The following is a 17,624-nucleotide window of genomic DNA, read 5'->3' as shown; positions in this document are numbered from 1 at the left end:
AACGATGCAGCAGTAAATTTTTACCTGAACACATATTCAGTCAAGGATGATGTCCTGAATACCATCAGAGGCTTGAGACATAAAGGTGGAAGACCCCTCAACACTGGAGCAGCTCTCCAGTTTGTTATGGACAATGTCTTTACTGCTGCTTCTGGTAGCAGACGTCTTGAGGGTGTGCCCCAGTTTTTAATTCTGCTTACTAGTGGAAGATCCAGAGATGATGTAAGGGGTCCAGCATCTGCTGTAAAAGGGCTTGGGGTTGTTCCTTTTGGTATTGGAGCAAGAAACGCAGATACTCTTGAATTACAAGCAATCTCTTACGACCCTAGTTACGCTTTGTCTGTCACTGGTTTTGGTGACCTTTTAAGCATCCAGCAGCAACTTTTATTATCTGTGAAAAGAATTACTCAACCAAGAGCACCAACAGTCTTAGGTAAGGATGTGTGGTTTAATGAACCGGTAGATATTTAAGGTCTACAACTACTTCAAAGTTATAAAGCAACAATTAAAAAATTACGAAGAGAATTGGATCCTTTATTTTTAGTAGAAGTTGTATTTTTTTTGTATTCAGTACAGCTGTACCAGCATCAAGTTTAATTTCTAGGAAAATTATAGTTTAGCTTTTGAAAGCAAAATTCTACAGTTGGTTGGTGCTTTTGAAAGCAAAATTCTACAGTTGGTTGGCGCTATTGTGTTTCATTGTAATATACAGTCAATCATTGACTGCAATCTCTTACTAACACTTGACATTTACTACTTTTGATAAAAAATATTGTATTTTATCATAGCTTTAAACTTTCATATAAACTTAAAATAGTTAAAAGTAAGATTATTATTATTATTATTATTATTATTATTATTATTATTATTATTATTAAACTAGTTATACTTATCTATCTGCTTCTAAAAACACCTGTTTTAATATACTTAATAGTTGAATCGGGAGCTGCCCAAAGAGATGTTGTGTTTCTGCTTGATGGCTCTGATGATACTAGGAATGGATTCCCAGCAATCCGTGATTTTGTTCGAAGAGTAGTGGAGAATATGGATGTGGAGCAAAATAAAGATCGAGTTGCTGTGGTGCAGTACAGTAATGATGCAGCAGCAACATTCTACCTGAATACATATTCAACCAAGGAGGATGTCCTTAATACCATCAGAGGCCTGAGACATAAAGGTGGAAGACCCCTCAACACTGGAGCAGCTCTCCAGTTTGTTATGGACAACGTCTTTACTGCTTCTTCTGGTAGCAGACGTCTTGAGGGTGTTCCACAGGTCTTAATTCTGCTGACTGGTGGACGTTCCAGAGATGACGTTGGGGCTTCAGCAGCTGCTCTAAAAGGGCTTGGGGTTGTGCCTTTTGGTATCGGAACAAGAACTGCAGATATCAGGGAGCTGCAAAGAATTTCATACGACCCAGCTTTTGCTCTTTCTGTTTCTGACTTCTCTGATCTTCCAAACATCCAGCAGCAACTTCTGTCCTCTATTACAAGAGTTATTAGAGAGAGAACAACAGAGCTACCAACAGTCGTAGGTAAGGAGAAGGTTCTTTAAAGTAAAAACAGGGACTTAAAAATGTAGTGCCATTATATTTCTGCAAGTACCTGTTTGATAAGGGTTTCTAGTATCTGAAGCATTCTTACATAAAAGTACAGCATGAATGACAAATTATTCACATTGCAGTGCTATGTCAAAACATCGCCAAATGTTTTTTCAACATGGAAACATTTCTGTTCTCATTGGGACTTGATTATTTAGAACAAGCTTTTCTCCTGCACTTTGTTTCTTTGCATTGTCTTCCAGTCAGGAAACAGTGTGGAATGTTAGAGCTTACATTCCGCTATCATAGCTGCACTCCCAGAGCCATCTTTTCAGATTGTGTTCTACTTTCCTTTGTGACTAGTGTGGCATTTTATATTCAGTTCCCAATGAACAGACAAGACCCACCTCAGTTGATCTTGTCTTCTTTTCCAGATTATAGTGAATCTGCTGTCTTTGCATCTTCTCTTTTGGCAGTTTAAATATGGCCTCTTATTATCAGTATTTTATGCTCGGGCATAGGCTGGTGAAGTATTTTTTAAATGCATAGCTGTTGGCTTACAAATCAAAATTTTAAAGGTAGTTTTTTTTATTTTTTTTCTTGAGTATGATATGCACTGTGCCGGTGCATATATAAGAAAGATGTAACTTTTAATTATTAATACAAACATGAGCTAAAGAATTTGTGTAAAATAAGTATAAATTAAGTGAATATTTTACATCATCCTTTTATTTACCATTTTGGTATAGTACTGCCTATCTTGTTCATGAATTAAAAGTACTCATTTTTATTTTCAGAAAAACCTTTAAACAATATGTATTTGCATTTCATTGTTGTCAGGTTAATTGCAGTAGCTAACGTCACATATAGCATTTATCCTAACTATGCGTTAACTTTTTTCTTCTTATGTTAACACCTGTGTTTATTATACTTCATAGTTGACAAAGAAGGTGCTCAGAGGGATGTTGTGTTTCTACTTGATGGTTCTGATGATACTAGGAATGGATTCCCAGCAATCCGTGATTTTGTTCGAAGAGTAGTGGAGAATATGGATGTGGAGCAAAATAAAGATCGAGTTGCTGTGGTGCAGTACAGTAATGATGCAGCAGCAACATTCTACCTGAATACATATTCAACCAAGGAGGATGTCCTTAATACCATCAGAGGCCTGAGACATAAAGGTGGAAGACCCCTCAACACTGGAGCAGCTCTCCAGTTTGTTATGGACAACGTCTTTACTGCTTCTTCTGGTAGCAGACGTCTCGAAGGTGTTCCACAGGTCTTAATTCTGCTGACTGGTGGACGTTCCAGAGATGACGTTGGGGCTTCAGCAACTGCTCTAAAAGGTCTTGGGGTTGTGCCTTTTGGTATCGGAACAAGAAATGCAGATACCAGGGAGTTGCAAAGAATTTCATACGACCCTGCTTTTGCTCTTTCTGTTTCTGACTTCTCTGATCTTCCAAACATCCAGCAGCAACTTCTGTCCTCTATTACAAGAGTTACTAGAGAGAGAACAACAGAGACACCAACAGTCATAGGTAAGGAAATGGCGATCGAAATTGAAAACAGGAATTTCAATGCTTTGTTCCATTAGCATTTATGCAAGTACCTGTTTGATAAGGGTTTCTGGTATCTGGTGCATATTTACATTAAAGTGAAGCGTGAATGACACATAATTCACACTGTGGTGATATGACAAAGCAACTTCCAATATTTTTTCAACATGAAAACATTTCTGCTCTCATTGGGACTTGATTATTTAGAACAAGCTTTTCTCCTGCACTTTGTTTCTTTGCATTGTCTTCCAGTCAGGAAACAATGTGGAATGTTAGAGCTTACATTCCGCTATCATAGCTGCACTCCCAGAGCCATCTTTTCAGATTGTTTTCTACTTTCCTTTGTGACTAGTGTGGCATTTTATATTCAGTTCCCAATGAACAGACAAGATCCACCTCAGTTGATCTTGTCTTCTTTTCCAGACTGTTCTAAATCTGCTGTCTTGGTATCTTCTCTTTTGTCAGTTTAAATAGGGCTTCTTATTATCAGTAGTTTATGCATGGGTGTAGACTGGTGAAGTATTTCTTAAATACAGGGCTGTTGGCTTACAAATGTAAATATTAAATGCATTTTTTTTGTATTTGTTTTTTTTCTTCTTCAGTATGAGATATAGTGTGCCAGTACGTATATAAGAAATATTTAATTTTAGTTATTAATACAAATATGTGGTAAAGATTTATCCGACAAAGTACAAGGCAAGTGAATATTTTACTTTATCTCTTTTTTTACCATTCTGGTATAGTACTGTCTCTCTTGCTTCTGAATTAAAAGAACACATTTGTAGTAGCTAACTTCACATATAGTATTTATCCTAACTCCACATGGACTTTTTTCTTCTTATGTTAACACCTGTGTTTATTATACTTCATAGTTGACAAAGAAGGTGCTCAAAGGGATGTTGTGTTTCTACTTGATGGTTCTGATGATACTAGGAATGGATTCCCAGCAATCCGTGATTTTGTTCGAGTAGTAGTGGAGAATATGGATGTGGAGCAAAATAAAGATCGAGTTGCTGTGGTGCAGTACAGTAATGATGCAGCAGCAACATTCTACCTGAATACATATTCAACCAAGGAGGATGTCCTTAATACCATCAGAGGCCTGAGACATAAAGGTGGAAGACCCCTCAACACTGGAGCAGCTCTCCAGTTTGTTATGGACAACGTCTTTACTGCTTCTTCTGGTAGCAGACGTCTTGAGGGTGTTCCACAGGTTTTAATTCTGCTGACTGGTGGACGTTCCAGAGATGACGTTGGGGCTTCAGCAACTGCTCTAAAAGGTCTTGGGGTTGTGCCTTTTGGTATCGGAACAAGAAATGCAGATACCAGGGAGTTGCAAAGAATTTCATACGACCCTGCTTTTGCTCTTTCTGTTTCTGACTTCTCTGATCTTCCAAACATCCAGCAGCAACTTCTGTCCTCTATTACAAGAGTTACTAGAGAGAGAACAACAGAGACACCAACAGTCATAGGTAAGGAAATGCCGATCGAAATTGAAAACAGGAATTTCAATGCTTTGTTCCATTAGCATTTATGCAAGTACCTGTTTGATAAGGGTTTCTGGTATCTGGTGCATATTTACATTAAAGTGAAGCGTGAATGACACATAATTCACACTGTGGTGATATGACAAAGCAACTTCCAATATTTTTTCAACATGAAAACATTTCTGCTCTCATTGGGACTTGATTATTTAGAACAAGCTTTTCTCCTGCACTTTGTTTCTTTGCATTGTCTTCCAGTCAGGAAACAATGTGGAATGTTAGAGCTTACATTCCGCTATCATAGCTGCACTCCCAGAGCCATCTTTTCAGATTGTTTTCTACTTTCCTTTGTGACTAGTGTGGCATTTTATATTCAGTTCCCAATGAACAGACAAGATCCACCTCAGTTGATCTTGTCTTCTTTTCCAGACTGTTCTAAATCTGCTGTCTTGGTATCTTCTCTTTTGTCAGTTTAAATAGGGCTTCTTATTATCAGTAGTTTATGCATGGGTGTAGACTGGTGAAGTATTTCTTAAATACAGGGCTGTTGGCTTACAAATGTAAATATTAAATGCATTTTTTTTGTATTTGTTTTTTTTCTTCTTCAGTATGAGATATAGTGTGCCAGTACGTATATAAGAAATATTTAATTTTAGTTATTAATACAAATATGTGGTAAAGATTTATCCGACAAAGTACAAGGCAAGTGAATATTTTACTTTATCTCTTTTTTTACCATTCTGGTATAGTACTGTCTCTCTTGCTTCTGAATTAAAAGAACACATCTGTAGTAGCTAACTTCACATATAGTATTTATCCTAACTCCACATGGACTTTTTTCTTCTTATGTTAACACCTGTGTTTATTATACTTCATAGTTGACAAAGAAGGTGCTCAAAAGGATGTTGTGTTTCTACTCGACGGTTCTGATGATACTAGGAATGGATTCCCAGCAATCCGTGATTTTGTTCGAAGAGTAGTGGAGAATATGGATGTGGAGCAAAATAAAGATCGAGTTGCTGTGGTGCAGTACAGTAATGATGCAGCAGCAACATTCTACCTGAATACATATTCAACCAAGGAGGATGTCCTTAATACCATCAGAGGCCTGAGACATAAAGGTGGAAGACCCCTCAACACTGGAGCAGCTCTCCAGTTTGTTATGGACAACGTCTTTACTGCTTCTTCTGGTAGCAGACGTCTCGAAGGTGTTCCACAGGTCTTAATTCTGCTGACTGGTGGACGTTCCAGAGATGACGTTGGGGCTTCAGCAACTGCTCTAAAAGGTCTTGGGGTTGTGCCTTTTGGTATCGGAACAAGAAATGCAGATACCAGGGAGTTGCAAAGAATTTCATACGACCCTGCTTTTGCTCTTTCTGTTTCTGACTTCTCTGATCTTCCAAACATCCAGCAGCAACTTCTGTCCTCTATTACAAGAGTTACTAGAGAGAGAACAACAGAGACACCAACAGTCATAGGTAAGGAAATGCCGATCGAAATTGAAAACAGGAATTTCAATGCTTTGTTCCATTAGCATTTATGCAAGTACCTGTTTGATAAGGGTTTCTGGTATCTGGTGCATATTTACATTAAAGTGAAGCGTGAATGACACATAATTCACACTGTGGTGATATGACAAAGCAACTTCCAATATTTTTTCAACATGAAAACATTTCTGCTCTCATTGGGACTTGATTATTTAGAACAAGCTTTTCTCCTGCACTTTGTTTCTTTGCATTGTCTTCCAGTCAGGAAACAATGTGGAATGTTAGAGCTTACATTCCGCTATCATAGCTGCACTCCCAGAGCCATCTTTTCAGATTGTTTTCTACTTTCCTTTGTGACTAGTGTGGCATTTTATATTCAGTTCCCAATGAACAGACAAGACCCACCTCAGTTGATCTTGTCTTCTTTTCCAGATTATAGTGAATCTGCTGTCTTTGCATCTTTCTTTTGGCAGTTTAAATATGGCCTCTTATTATCAGTATTTTATGCTTGGGCATAGGCTGGTGAAGTATTTTTTAAATGCATAGCTGTTGGCTTACAAATCAAAATTTTAAAGGTAGTTTTTTTTATTTTTTTTCTTGAGTATGATATGCACTGTGCCGGTGCATATATAAGAAAGATGTAACTTTTAATTATTAATACAAACATGAGCTAAAGAATTTGTGTAAAATAAGTATAAATTAAGTGAATATTTTACATCATCCTTTTATTTACCATTTTGGTATAGTACTGCCTATCTTGTTCATGAATTAAAAGTACTCATTTTTATTTTCAGAAAAACCTTTAAACAATATGTATTTGCATTTCATTGTTGTCAGGTTAATTGCAGTAGCTAACGTCACATATGCATTTATCCTAACTATGCGTTAACTTTTTTCTTCTTATGTTAACACCTGTGTTTATTATACTTCATAGCTGACAAAGAAGGTGCTCAGAGGGATGTTGTGTTTCTACTTGATGGTTCTGATGATACTAGGAATGGATTCCCAGCAATCCGTGATTTTGTTCGAAGAGTAGTGGAGAATATGGATGTGGAGGAAAATAAAGATCGAGTTGCTGTGGTGCAGTACAGTAATGATGCAGCAGCAACATTCTACCTGAATACATATTCAACCAAGGAGGATGTCCTTAATACCATCAGAGGCCTGAGACATAAAGGTGGAAGACCCCTCAACACTGGAGCAGCTCTCCAGTTTGTTATGGACAACGTCTTTACTGCTTCTTCTGGTAGCAGACGTCTTGAGGGTGTTCCACAGGTTTTAATTCTGCTGACTGGTGGACGTTCCAGAGATGATGTTGGGGCTTCAGCAACTGCTCTAAAAGGTCTTGGGGTTGTGCCTTTTGGTATCGGAACAAGAAATGCAGATACCAGGGAGTTGCAAACAATTTCATACGACCCTGCTTTTGCTCTTTCTGTTTCTGACTTCTCTGATCTTCCAAACATCCAGCAGCAACTTCTGTCCTCTATTACAAGAGTTACTAGAGAGAGAACAACAGAGACACCAACAGTCATAGGTAAGGAAATGGCGATCGAAATTGAAAACAGGAATTTCAATGCTTTGTGCCATTAGCATTTATGCAAGTACCTGTTTGATAAGGGTTTCTGGTATCTGGTGCATATTTACATTAAAGTGAAGCGTGAATGACACATAATTCACACTGTGGTGATATGACAAAGCAACTTCCAATATTTTTTCAACATGAAAACATTTCTGCTCTCATTGGGACTTGATTATTTAGAACAAGCTTTTCTCCTGCACTTTGTTTCTTTGCATTGTCTTCCAGTCAGGAAACAATGTGGAATGTTAGAGCTTACATTCCGCTATCATAGTTGCACTCCCAGAGCCATCTTTTCAGATTGTTTTCTACTTTCCTTTGTGACTAGTGTGGCATTTTATATTCAGTTCCCAATGAACAGACAAGATCCACCTCAGTTGATCTTGTCTTCTTTTCCAGACTGTTCTAAATCTGCTGTCTTGGTATCTTCTCTTTTGTCAGTTTAAATAGGGCTTCTTATTATCAGTAGTTTATGCATGGGTGTAGACTGGTGAAGTATTTCTTAAATACAGGGCTGTTGGCTTACAAATGTAAATATTAAATGCATTTTTTTTGTATTTGTTTTTTTTCTTCTTCAGTATGAGATATAGTGTGCCAGTACGTATATAAGAAATATTTAATTTTAGTTATTAATACAAATATGTGGTAAAGATTTATCCGACAAAGTACAAGGCAAGTGAATATTTTACTTTATCTCTTTTTTTACCATTCTGGTATAGTACTGTCTCTCTTGCTTCTGAATTAAAAGAACACATCTGTAGTAGCTAACTTCACATATAGTATTTATCCTAACTCCACATGGACTTTTTTCTTCTTATGTTAACACATGTGTTTATTATACTTCATAGTTGACAAAGAAGGTGCTCAAAGGGATGTTGTGTTTCTACTCGACGGTTCTGATGATACTAGGAATGGATTCCCAGCAATCCGTGATTTTGTTCGAAGAGTAGTGGAGAATATGGATGTGGAGCAAAATAAAGATCGAGTTGCTGTGGTGCAGTACAGTAATGATGCAGCAGCAACATTCTACCTGAATACATATTCAACCAAGGAGGATGTCCTTAATACCATCAGAGGCCTGAGACATAAAGGTGGAAGACCCCTCAACACTGGAGCAGCTCTCCAGTTTGTTATGGACAACGTCTTTACTGCTTCTTCTGGTAGCAGACGTCTTGAGGGTGTTCCACAGGTCTTAATTCTGCTGACTGGTGGACGTTCCAGAGATGACGTTGGGGCTTCAGCAGCTGCTCTAAAAGGGCTTGGGGTTGTGCCTTTTGGTATCGGAACAAGAACTGCAGATATCAGGGAGCTGCAAAGAATTTCATACGACCCAGCTTTTGCTCTTTCTGTTTCTGACTTCTCTGATCTTCCAAACATCCAGCAGCAACTTCTGTCCTCTATTACAAGAGTTATTAGAGAGAGAACAACAGAGCTACCAACAGTCGTAGGTAAGGAGAAGGTTCTTTAAAGTAAAAACAGGGACTTAAAAATGTAGTGCCATTATATTTCTGCAAGTACCTGTTTGATAAGGGTTTCTAGTATCTGAAGCATTCTTACATAAAAGTACAGCATGAATGACAAATTATTCACATTGCAGTGCTATGTCAAAACATCGCCAAATGTTTTTTCAACATGGAAACATTTCTGTTCTCATTGGGACTTGATTATTTAGAACAAGCTTTTCTCCTGCACTTTGTTTCTTTGCATTGTCTTCCAGTCAGGAAACAGTGTGGAATGTTAGAGCTTACATTCCGCTATCATAGCTGCACTCCCAGAGCCATCTTTTCAGATTGTGTTCTACTTTCCTTTGTGACTAGTGTGGCATTTTATATTCAGTTCCCAATGAACAGACAAGACCCACCTCAGTTGATCTTGTCTTCTTTTCCAGATTATAGTGAATCTGCTGTCTTTGCATCTTCTCTTTTGGCAGTTTAAATATGGCCTCTTATTATCAGTATTTTATGCTTGGGCATAGGCTGGTGAAGTATTTTTTAAATGCATAGCTGTTGGCTTACAAATCAAAATTTTAAAGGTAGTTTTTTTTTTTTCTTGAGTGTGATATGCACTGTGCCGGTGCATATATAAGAAAGATGTAACTTTTAATTATTAATACAAACATGAGCTAAAGAATTTGTGTAAAATAAGTATAAATTAAGTGAATATTTTACATCATCCTTTTATTTACCATTTTGGTATAGTACTGCCTATCTTGTTCATGAATTAAAAGTACTCATTTTTATTTTCAGAAAAACCTTTAAACAATATGTATTTGCATTTCATTGTTGTCAGGTTAATTGCAGTAGCTAACGTCACATATAGCATTTATCCTAACTATGCGTTAACTTTTTTCTTCTTATGTTAACACCTGTGTTTATTATACTTCATAGTTGACAAAGAAGGTGCTCAGAGGGATGTTGTGTTTCTACTTGATGGTTCTGATGATACTAGGAATGGATTCCCAGCAATCCGTGATTTTGTTCGAAGAGTAGTGGAGAATATGGATGTGGAGCAAAATAAAGATCGAGTTGCTGTGGTGCAGTACAGTAATGATGCAGCAGCAACATTCTACCTGAATACATATTCAACCAAGGAGGATGTCCTTAATACCATCAGAGGCCTGAGACATAAAGGTGGAAGACCCCTCAACACTGGAGCAGCTCTCCAGTTTGTTATGGACAACGTCTTTACTGCTTCTTCTGGTAGCAGACGTCTTGAAGGTGTTCCACAGGTTTTAATTCTGCTGACTGGTGGACGTTCCAGAGATGATGTTGGGGCTTCAGCAACTGCTCTAAAAGGTCTTGGGGTTGTGCCTTTTGGTATCGGAACAAGAAATGCAGATACCAGGGAGTTGCAAAGAATTTCATACGACCCTGCTTTTGCTCTTTCTGTTTCTGACTTCTCTGATCTTCCAAACATCCAGCAGCAACTTCTGTCCTCTATTACAAGAGTTACTAGAGAGAGAACAACAGAGACACCAACAGTCATAGGTAAGGAAATGGCGATCGAAATTGAAAACAGGAATTTCAATGCTTTGTGCCATTAGCATTTATGCAAGTACCTGTTTGATAAGGGTTTCTGGTATCTGGTGCATATTTACATTAAAGTGAAGCGTGAATGACACATAATTCACACTGTGGTGATATGACAAAGCAACTTCCAATATTTTTTCAACATGAAAACATTTCTGCTCTCATTGGGACTTGATTATTTAGAACAAGCTTTTCTCCTGCACTTTGTTTCTTTGCATTGTCTTCCAGTCAGGAAACAATGTGGAATGTTAGAGCTTACATTCCGCTATCATAGTTGCACTCCCAGAGCCATCTTTTCAGATTGTTTTCTACTTTCCTTTGTGACTAGTGTGGCATTTTATATTCAGTTCCCAATGAACAGACAAGATCCACCTCAGTTGATCTTGTCTTCTTTTCCAGACTGTTCTAAATCTGCTGTCTTGGTATCTTCTCTTTTGTCAGTTTAAATAGGGCTTCTTATTATCAGTAGTTTATGCATGGGTGTAGACTGGTGAAGTATTTCTTAAATACAGGGCTGTTGGCTTACAAATGTAAATATTAAATGCATTTTTTTTGTATTTGTTTTTTTTCTTCTTCAGTATGAGATATAGTGTGCCAGTACGTATATAAGAAATATTTAATTTTAGTTATTAATACAAATATGTGGTAAAGATTTATCCGACAAAGTACAAGGCAAGTGAATATTTTACTTTATCTCTTTTTTTACCATTCTGGTATAGTACTGTCTCTCTTGCTTCTGAATTAAAAGAACACATTTGTAGTAGCTAACTTCACATATAGTATTTATCCTAACTCCACATGGACTTTTTTCTTCTTATGTTAACACCTGTGTTTATTATACTTCATAGTTGACAAAGAAGGTGCTCAAAGGGATGTTGTGTTTCTACTTGATGGTTCTGATGATACTAGGAATGGATTCCCAGCAATCCGTGATTTTGTTCGAGTAGTAGTGGAGAATATGGATGTGGAGCAAAATAAAGATCGAGTTGCTGTGGTGCAGTACAGTAATGATGCAGCAGCAACATTCTACCTGAATACATATTCAACCAAGGAGGATGTCCTTAATACCATCAGAGGCCTGAGACATAAAGGTGGAAGACCCCTCAACACTGGAGCAGCTCTCCAGTTTGTTATGGACAACGTCTTTACTGCTTCTTCTGGTAGCAGACATCTTGAAGATGTTCCACAGGTCTTAATTCTGCTGACTGGTGGACGTTCCAGAGATGACGTTGGGGCTTCAGCAACTGCTCTAAAAGGGCTTGGGGTTGTGCCTTTTGGTATCGGAACAAGAACTGCAGATATCAGGGAGCTGCAAAGAATTTCATACGACCCTGCTTTTGCTCTTTCTGTTTCTGACTTCTCTGATCTTCCAAACATCCAGCAGGAAGTTCTCTCCTCTCTTACAAGAGTTACTAGAGAGAGAACAACAGAGACACCAACAGTCATAGGTAAGGAAATGGCTATCGAAATTGAAAACAGGAATTTCAATGCTTTGTGCCATTAGCATTTATGCAAGTACCTGTTTGATAAGGGTTTCTGGTATCTGGTGCATATTTACATTAAAGTGAAGCGTGAATGACACATAATTCACACTGTGGTGATATGACAAAGCAACTTCCAATATTTTTTCAACATGAAAACATTTCTGCTCTCATTGGGACTTGATTATTTAGAACAAGCTTTTCTCCTGCACTTTGTTTCTTTGCATTGTCTTCCAGTCAGGAAACAATGTGGAATGTTAGAGCTTACATTCCGCTATCATAGCTGCACTCCCAGAGCCATCTTTTCAGATTGTTTTCTACTTTCCTTTGTGACTAGTGTGGCATTTTATATTCAGTTCCCAATGAACAGACAAGATCCACCTCAGTTGATCTTGTCTTCTTTTCCAGATTATAGTGAATCTGCTGTCTTTGCATCTTTCTTTTGGCAGTTTAAATATGGCCTCTTATTATCAGTATTTTATGCTTGGGCATAGGCTGGTGAAGTATTTTTTAAATGCATAGCTGTTGGCTTACAAATCAAAATTTTAAAGGTAGTTTTTTTAATTTTTTTTCTTGAGTATGATATGCACTGTGCCAGTGCGTATATAAGTATGATGTAACTTTTAGTTATTAATACAAACACATGAGGTAAAGAATTTGTGTAAAATATGTATAAGTCAAGTGAATATTTTGCTTCATCCTTTTATTTACCATTCTGGTATAATACTGCCTCTCTTGTTTGAGAATTAAAAGAACTTATTTGTATTATGACTGAAAAAAAAACCTTTAAACAATATGTATTTGCATTTCATTGTTGTCAGCTTAACTGCATTAGCTAACGTCACATATAGCATTTATCCTAACTCTGCGTTAACTTTTTTCTTCTTATGTTAACACCTGTGTTTATTATACTTCATAGTTGACAAAGTTGGCGCTCAAAGGGATGTTGTCTTTCTACTTGATGGTTCTGATGATACTAGGAATGGATTCCCAGCAATCCGTGATTTTGTTCGAAGAGTAGTGGAGAATATGGATGTGGAGGAAAATAAAGATCGAGTTGCTGTGGTGCAGTACAGTAATGATGCAGCTGCAACTTTCTACCTGAATACATATTCAACCAAGGATGATGTCCTAAATACCATCAGAGGCCTGAGACATAAAGGTGGAAGACCGCTTAACACTGGAGCAGCTCTCCAGTTTGTTATGGACAACGTCTTTACTGCTCCTTCTGGTAGCAGAATTCTTGAGGGTGCTCACCAGTTTTTAATTCTGCTGACTGGTGGACGTTCCAGAGATGATGTTTCGGCTTCAGCAACTGCTCTAAAAGGGCTTGGGGTTGTGCCTTTTGGTATCGGAACAAGAAATGCAGACACCATAGAGTTGCAAACAATTGCATATGATCCTAGTTATGCTTTCTCTGCCCGTGACTTCCGTGACCTTCAAAGTATTGAGCAAGAATTTATGTCCTCTGTTACAAGAGCTTCACGGCAGAGACAAGCAGAACCACCTACATTCATAGGTAAGGAAGAATGAATTTGGGATCCAGGCAGAAAGTAAACTTCAAAAATGTAGTTTATTTGGAAATCGTGTACTGTTGTTTATCTTTTATTGTGTTCTTAACTCTGCCAGGTATCACAGTTATACTTAGCTATCCTATATTTGCTTTCTGAGTAGAATTTGATCCTGCATCACAGTCAGCTGTCATGATAGAACCCATAACAATAGCATGCCCTGGGTTAATTTAAATATAGGAATATAGTATACAATATTATACAATGAGAGTGATGTGACTGACCAAGCAGAAGTAAATCTTCTGGAAACTTTGAAGCGTAAAGGAGAATATTTTGCATATGATATATATTGTCTGACATGGAAGTATTTTGCCTGAGTGGATATATAGATGAAGTTTAACAAAATACAAATACTTTATACAGGATGTTATGTCACTCTATGGTCAGTCATTTTTTATGTGTGTATGTGTGTGTGTGTGTAGATAATAATTAGTTATCCTATTTTATTTACAACCTCACATAATGATTGTTATTGCATTACAGCTTTCCAAGACAGTGACAAGAGGGACGTTGTGTTTTTAATTGATGGCACATACGCAGTGAGAAATGATTTAGGTAGCATCGTCGACCTGATTACCAGAGTGGTAAATCAGTTGGATGTTGGTTTGGACAAAGTGAGAATCTCTGTGGTGCAATACAGTGATGATGCCAAGGTGGAGTTCCTACTCAACGAACACTCCACCAAAGAAGAGGTTCTCAGTGCAGTCCAGAGAATCAGAAACAAAGGTGGGAACAAGTTGAACACCGGCGAGGCGCTAGAGTTTGTTTCCAGAAACATCTTCCAGAGGTTTGCAGGCAGTAGGATAGAAGAAGGCGTCCCTCAGTTCCTGATTCTCCTCACCGGGGGAAAGTCTGCAGATGATGTTTTCTATCCTGCAGAAAAGTTAAAGAAGAACAATGTGGCACCTTTTACTATCGGAGCGAAGAATGCTGATGAAGAGGAGTTAAAGCTGATATCTCTCTCTCCTGAATACTCTTACACTATAAAAGAGTTCCGTGATCTGACTGACATTGATCAGCAGCTGCTGACACCTGTAAAGACGTTAAGTGCCACTGATATCAGACAGAAGATCCCTTCGGTTACAACTGATGGTAAGTGAAATGAAGTTGTAAATGTACTGTGTATTTTTATTGAGTCTCATCTGCTCTAGAGGTAATTCCTAAACATGCAGTTGTGGGTGGTTAAGCAGCATGTGTCGATGAAAATATGGAATTACTCCTTGAAAGGAAAATCTCCCTCTCTCTTTTCATTTGAACAGTTATTTCTAATCTTGGAAAAAAGGACATAATTTTCCTTATCGATGGATCTGATAGTGTTGGCGGGGATGGCATAGCGCATATTCGAGACTTCATGATCCAGGTCCTCCAGCAGCTTGATATTGGTCCTGATCAGGTAAAAGTTGCTGTGGTGCAGTATAGCCGTACCCAGAAAACAGAATTTTCTCTGAACACCCACTCTAACAAGAGAGCTGTGATAAATGCAGTGAGAAGACTTCGCCATATGGGTGGCTCCGTTGTCAATCTGGCTGAGGCAATAGACTATGTTGTGAGAAAGGAACTGACTTCAGCAAACGGAGCCAGACTGGATGCCTCACAGCACTTAGTGGTACTCACTGGAGGGAGATCCCAAACTGACGTGAGCAAGTATGGCAATCTGTTAAGAAGAACAAATGTCAACTGTATAGGAATTGGTGCCAAGAATGCAGATGGAAGACAACTGGCTGAAATTGCCACATCCAGTGAAGATGTTTTTCAAATAAGCGACTTCCCAAACCTTCCTGGAATTCAGGACAAGTTCATTGCAAGACTGAGTGGAACAACGCTACCAACACCTACTGAGCCTACTGTTGCTGAATATGGTAAGAAGTTATGGCAAAGGAAATAATTTAAGACAATCTGGGTGCTTGCATGCCTTGACATGGCGTATTTAATACAGGAAACATACAGTATAAGGTGTATTGTTCCTTTCAGCTATACAGGTGTAGTAATTAACTTACAAATTTGTACCCTGAAGTGCTTCAATGAACTTTTTAAGACCTCTTTATAAAATAATTAGTCGTGTGTGTGTATATATATATATATATATATGTATGTATACACACACACACACACACACACACACACACACACACATATATATTGTCCAAATATGTTTTCTTTACTTTGAAATCTCATTGAAAGTACATAATGAGCAGTCCTTTCCTCCATGTTGGCATGCATATATTTCCCAATGCTGGAAATTAACTTTCCCTGTCCAGCAAAGAGAGCGGAGCAGACCAACAGGGACAGGGGGGCTACATGCTTTTATAGCGTTGTGCTTTCAGAGGTGATAATGCATTACGAATTGAAAGTTCAACTGAACAATAATAAGGAAGTGAGGGAAAAAAATTAGGTTAAAACCTACGTGGAAGGTGTTCCACCTTTGACGATGTTGAGAAGCGACCAATGGAAGTGTTCATTATAGTGAGTCCACCATCTGCTGTGGGGCTGCTTGGTTGCTCTTGGATAAAGCTTTATACTAAAACAACTTGCAGTATAGATTTTCTTTCTTTCTAAATTCTCTGAAATGTCATACTAAAACAATTTTACTCTTTTTCCCACCCCTGTAGGTGATCTGAAGCCAAAAGTTGCAGATATTGTGTTTTTAGTGGACGGCTCCAATAATTTCAACAAGGCCGACTTTGATCATATAATGCAATTCATTGTTGGCTTGGTTGACATCTTTGACGTAAAGGACTCCATACAGGTTGCCTTGGCACAGTACACCAAGGACGTAACCGATGAGTTTTTCTTTAACACTTACACATCCAAAGATGATATCATAGCAGCAATAGAGAGAACGAACTACAGAGGGGGCGGGCGGGGGATCAACACAGGGGCTGCCATCAAGCACATTCAGGACAGGCATTTCGTGAAGGCTGCAGGGAGCAGGGCGCATGAGGGCATCCCGCAAATTGCTTTGATTGTGACAGGGGGGAAATCCCAAGATGATGGGGGTGCGGCAGCACTGGCCCTTAGAGGAACTGGTGTGCGGATATACGCAGTGGGAGTTGGAGATACCCTCAGTGAAATTAACAAGCTGGCAAGTGAAAAAACAACAGTCTTTAGGGCCTCAACAGCCCAGGGGATCTCAGAGCTGAATGAACAGCTCATGGTGATACTTTCTGATGAAATGAAGGGGATACAAATCTGCACTGGAGCTCCAGAGATTACAAAAGGTAAAATCTGGATATTTGTAATACAGACATACAAAAACAAACTTAAATTGTGTTTTGTAGTGTGACATTATTCCCCCTGTACATGGCATCACAAAAGAGATAATTTAATCACCTCTTATGCCTCATCTCCACTGCCTTTTCCCAGGTATCGTTGAGCTGGATGGTCTGTGCAAGGTATAGTTAAATTTTATCAGGTATAGCGACTGAGAAAGTTGTGTGGCAGTAAAAGGTCATTTTTGGATTGTGGGATTGATTGAATATGTGCAAACAAATGAAGATGGATGAAGTTGGCTGTTTTTATTTTTGGCCTTTACACAGCTGTCAGTGGTCTTATTAGTGAGGTTTCCTCACCTAGTAAGAGGAAGGTGTTTGTAATGTTAAGGTTTCTCATTAGCACATGCCTTTTGAAGATGTATTTCCATGGTCCTGCTGGGTATGAGATACAAAACTGTATGAGGTGTATCTAAGATATAGCTGAGCATCAATGAAAACACCCTCCAGCTACACCTCGTCTAGACGATTAAACTCAGCCATACCTGGGTAAAGGCGGAGGAAGCAATGCCTCATTGTACTGACTGGGACAATACCATTCTCAGGCTTCATTTTTTACATACAGTATATGCCCTAAATAGCAAATGGAGCTGCATAAGAGGTAGCTATAAACCCATAAGGTTACTGCAGG

The 17,624-nt window shown here is 38.4% G+C and overlaps 1 protein-coding gene across 6 annotated transcripts in view; it reads left to right on the top strand.

Moving 5' to 3' along the window:
- Positions 1-17,624, top strand: part of LOC121323144 (collagen alpha-3(VI) chain-like) — a 72,460-nt gene that overhangs the window by 33,364 nt on the left and 21,472 nt on the right. For 3 of the 6 annotated variants that reach the window (XM_041263963.1, XM_041263962.1, XM_041263960.1), the window contains 11 exons: positions 2,479-3,078; positions 3,969-4,568; positions 5,459-6,058; positions 7,002-7,601; positions 8,492-9,091; positions 10,031-10,630; positions 11,521-12,120; positions 13,073-13,672; positions 14,208-14,816; positions 14,984-15,583; positions 16,334-16,942. In XM_041263963.1, coding sequence (XP_041119897.1) covers positions 2,479-3,078; positions 3,969-4,568; positions 5,459-6,058; positions 7,002-7,601; positions 8,492-9,091; positions 10,031-10,630; positions 11,521-12,120; positions 13,073-13,672; positions 14,208-14,816; positions 14,984-15,583; positions 16,334-16,942 — 6,618 coding nt within the window. The remainder of the gene's footprint in view (positions 1-2,478; positions 3,079-3,968; positions 4,569-5,458; positions 6,059-7,001; positions 7,602-8,491; positions 9,092-10,030; positions 10,631-11,520; positions 12,121-13,072; positions 13,673-14,207; positions 14,817-14,983; positions 15,584-16,333; positions 16,943-17,624) is intronic. The other 3 variants (XM_041263961.1, XM_041263964.1, XM_041263965.1) reach the window with 3 other exon arrangements.

This window comes from Polyodon spathula, chromosome 11, assembly GCF_017654505.1.
Source record: "Polyodon spathula isolate WHYD16114869_AA chromosome 11, ASM1765450v1, whole genome shotgun sequence".
In the NCBI taxonomy this organism is placed as follows: Eukaryota; Metazoa; Chordata; class Actinopteri; order Acipenseriformes; family Polyodontidae; genus Polyodon; species Polyodon spathula.
This window is presented reverse-complemented; position numbering and strand designations above follow the sequence as displayed.